The sequence below is a fragment of the Charadrius vociferus genome, unplaced genomic scaffold (assembly GCF_000708025.1).
Source record: "Charadrius vociferus isolate BGI_N301 unplaced genomic scaffold, ASM70802v2 scaffold472, whole genome shotgun sequence".
Classification (NCBI taxonomy): Eukaryota; Metazoa; Chordata; class Aves; order Charadriiformes; family Charadriidae; genus Charadrius; species Charadrius vociferus.
In genome coordinates, this window is record NW_009647735.1 from 9,749,938 (window position 1) to 9,753,723 (window position 3,786).

The following is a 3,786-nucleotide window of genomic DNA, read 5'->3' on the forward strand; positions in this document are numbered from 1 at the left end:
CCGCTCAGATGGCTCCTCAGCAGAGCGCTGTATCCTGGCCTATCTCTATGACCTGTATACCTCCTGCAGTCACCTCAAAAGTAAATTTGGGGAGCTCTTTAGGTGAGTCTGAGGCAGGTGGGATGCAGTGGGTGCCGACCAGTATAGCACCTTGGCTTAAGCTTTGCTTGTGATCTTGTTGGATGGGATTGTCCCTGAGGTCCTCTCAATGGGGAACTGAAGCCTTGGGAGTAGTGTCTATTTTAATCACCCAGTGTATAACCTTAACTCTTAAATCGTCAAGTTGTTTTTGGTAAATTGCCCTCAGCAGTCCTCTGCACCTCCACAGGTCTGTTCTTACCCCGCTCCTAAAGGACAGAAGTAGAGGGGTCTGTTCCTACCAAACTCAGATGACTAAGCAGTTCATCCTGATGGTTGTTCTCTGTTTGTGCTCAGCTCCCTAATAATCCTTGGACTACTTCTGAACCTGCTCTGCTTGGTTCTGGGTTTGTTCCTGTGCTACTTTGCACTCCTTATCCTTGTTCTGCCCCTGTTGGCTCTTCACGTTCTGCTCTGCTGATGTTGCCCCCAGGCTCTGTCCTGTGGGCTTACTTTACTCTGTAGCCTTCTGCCCTTTGCAGTTCTTCTCTTGGGAACTGTGCCCCCACCAGCTCCCTGTGGAGCTCCTCCCTTAGCACCTCAGAGATGGAGTCCACAGATCTCCCTGGCTTTTTGCTTATGCAATCCTGTGAAGGGATAATTCTCCTGACAGCTGTTTCCCAGTACAGTGCTTCACTTTGTCTTTTCTTGCAGCCCCTGCTCCCTATTAGTGTTTTCAGTGCGGGCGTGCTGTAGGGATGTCTAACACTTGGTGTTACCCCTCATTGTGGGGCTGTGAGAGTGGCTTGTGCCTTGGTATCAGCTGGCAAAACTCCTGGCTGCTGAGAGCCTTTGAAGTCTCTCTCTGGACTGAATTGAGAGCAAGAGGGAGTGCTGTGGTCACAGGTGAACTGGGGTTCTTTGAAGGAGTCATCACACATACAGACATGAGAAACCTGGTATTAGTCTGTCTGAATTCCCAAAAGCTGTTCAGCAAGGCTTTAAATTAATGGCCACGTAAATAAGGGAATAGGCTCTAGCAGGCAAACAATAGATTAAAGAAGGAGACAGGGAGTGGGAAGGAGTTTGTATTTTGAGGGTGATCCCTCTCCAAGGAGTCCCATAGGACTCTGCTAGTGCTTGTGCTGTTCTACGCATCGGAAGTTGTATGAGTGGTCCCAAAGCTTTTCATGTAACTGTTAGTAAGCATATAACAATAGAAGTTGGCTGCAGATTGTTGTAGTAGGGCGCAGTGATGGTGACCAGGTGATAAACTGGCAGATGTTTAGTGTTGTTAAAAATAAAATAATGCACAGAGGATTGTCCTTGTTCCCTTCCAAACTCTATGTAGTGATGGATATATGCTACTGGTAATGGCACAGGTTCTTGCCCAGGGAGGGCTTGTCTTGCACAGGATTGCTTTGCTTTTCAGAGTTCAGTGGAAGCTTAGTTTTTTGTGTTGCTAATTTCTCATTCCTGTCCTGTTTAGTGACTTCTGCTCCAAGGTGAAGAACACAATCTACTGCAACGTTGAGCCATCTGACTCCAACATGCTATGGGAACCAGAGTTCATGATTGACACTATTGAAAATCCATCTGCGCATAACTTTACATACACCAACCTGGGCAAGAGCCTCAATGAAAACCCAGCCAACCGCTACAGTTTTGTCTGTAATGCACTTATGCATGTGTGTGTGGGACACCATGATCCAGACAGGTGAGAAGCAGAACTTTCATGGTTCTACTGAGGCAGTAAAATCTTTGGGTGAGGGTAAGAAAGCCAGTAGCCATTCGTTGGCTGTCTTGAGGTGTGAGGAAGAAGGAGCCAAGGCTGGTGTCCCTTAAAGAATCACTGACCTCATGGCATGCATGAGTAGCAAAGTTGACCTTCTGCTTTTCTCATTATTTATTTAACAGGGTGAACGACATTGCTATCCTGTGTGCTGAGCTAACTGGTTACTGCAAGTCTCTAAGCGCCGAGTGGCTGGGTGTGCTCAAAGCTTTGTGCTGTTCCTCCAATAATGGGACCTGTGGCTTCAATGATCTCCTCTGCAATGTTGATGCAAGTGCAAACATTCAAAAGGGGAAAAGGAATTGAAGCAGGAGTGGAGGGATCCCTTGGGAGAAGGCAGAAATGAACAAGGGATGGAGGCTTTGTCTTCTGAGGACAGGGGAGAGGCTTTGAATACCGGGGCTACCTTTTGGTGTTTGTTGCAGCCTGGGCTGATCATGGACATTGACCTGGGGTTATGGGCCCTTCTACCCCCCTTGCTCCTAGGCAAGCTGAGGAATTGCTGACAAAGGGAATGAGGCAGAGGCTGTTGTGATCACTGGCTGATCTCCTCTCTTCCAGGTCAGTGACTTATCTTTCCATGATTCCTTGGCCACCTTTGTTGCCATTCTCATTGCCCGGCAGTGCTTGCTGCTGGAGGACCTGATTCGCTGTGCTGCTATCCCCTCACTCCTCAATGCTGGTAAGTGCAGCCCTGCAGAAAGCTGGTCTTAGTCTCAGTTCTGGCCCAAAGGCTTGTGTTTAATGGATATGGTTCAGCTTAGCATTTTGGCTAGAGCAGTCAGCTGACCAGTTGGGCCGTCAGCGCCTGGGTCACTCTGCTTTTGCCACCAGCCTTCCTAGCTTTGCTCTGGGGATTGCAGCATCCAGACCCTGACAGGGTGAAGTTGGGAAGATGGAGCGAGCAGAGTGCGGTGTATGTCATTGGGGATAACACCAATAGATTTCCTCACTTGCACGTTAATTGCTGCACATGCTCCATATTTTGCAAATACAATAAGACTGCTGCAGCTTCTTAACTGGCTGCTCCAGGGCAGTGCACTGTGAATAGCTTTTGGATTGAGAGTCAGCTGTCCTGGTGCTTAAGAAATCTCAGTTGTCTGTTTTCTTTACATAGCCTGCAGTGAACAGGACTCGGAACCAGGAGCACGTCTGACCTGCCGGATTTTACTCCATCTGTTTAAGACTCCACAGCTGAACCCATGCCAGCAAGATAGCAGTAAGTGAATGACAATAGAGCCTTTCTTTATTGTGAAAGTACTGAGGCTCTTGCACCTCAAGAAAAGAGATACTGGACCCTATGATTAGAGATCATGACCTGCTTGCTTTGAATAAAGCAGGCAAAGCCTGATACGCTGCTTTCTGCAGAGAACAAAGAACAATATCCTTCCATTTATGTCACTCCATGGTAGCCAGGCATGTTGGGGAGGAGGCCCTTGGAGGCAGGAAACCAGTCAGTAGAGGTGGCCTTGCTGTCACTAAGCCATTAAAATAATGATCACTTCTTTTTTTTTATATCTAGAGTTTTGTATAGCCTCTTACCTTGGTGCCAGAAGCTGCTATTTTACAGCACTCCCTTTTTGTCTGATGATGGAAACAGTCCAGGAAGCTCTGTTCTTGGCTCCTCATCAGTATCCTGATACCTCAGATCTCTAAACCCAGCCTGTATTCTAGGTTAGGGTGCTGTTGGAGCTTGGAGTTCATGACACAGGCACTGCTCCCCATTTGGATTTCATGGTTCAGTTATCACAGTGTGATTTGCACTATGCTTTATGAAACTTAATTAAATTGACCCCATGTTATGGTTGGTGAAAGGACTAGCCTCAGGATTCTCTGCGCTGGATTCTGTGGTACTGGCTGGCACGTAATTCAGGCAGCTCTGGAGCCTGCGCCTTTCTTGCTGGGTATAGCCCTTC

At 47.7% G+C, this 3,786-nt stretch overlaps 1 protein-coding gene across 1 annotated transcript in view; it reads left to right on the forward strand.

The window, feature by feature from the left end:
• Positions 1–3,786, forward strand: part of MED12 (mediator complex subunit 12) — a 34,660-nt gene that overhangs the window by 16,058 nt on the left and 14,816 nt on the right. Inside the window, 6 exon segments of the mRNA XM_009881814.1 lie at positions 1–102; positions 1,568–1,795; positions 1,996–2,140; positions 2,432–2,552; positions 2,988–3,093; positions 3,781–3,786. The exon segment at positions 3,781–3,786 is cut by the window's right edge and continues 110 nt beyond it. Of these exon segments, the coding sequence (XP_009880116.1) occupies positions 1–102; positions 1,568–1,795; positions 1,996–2,140; positions 2,432–2,552; positions 2,988–3,093; positions 3,781–3,786 (708 nt within the window).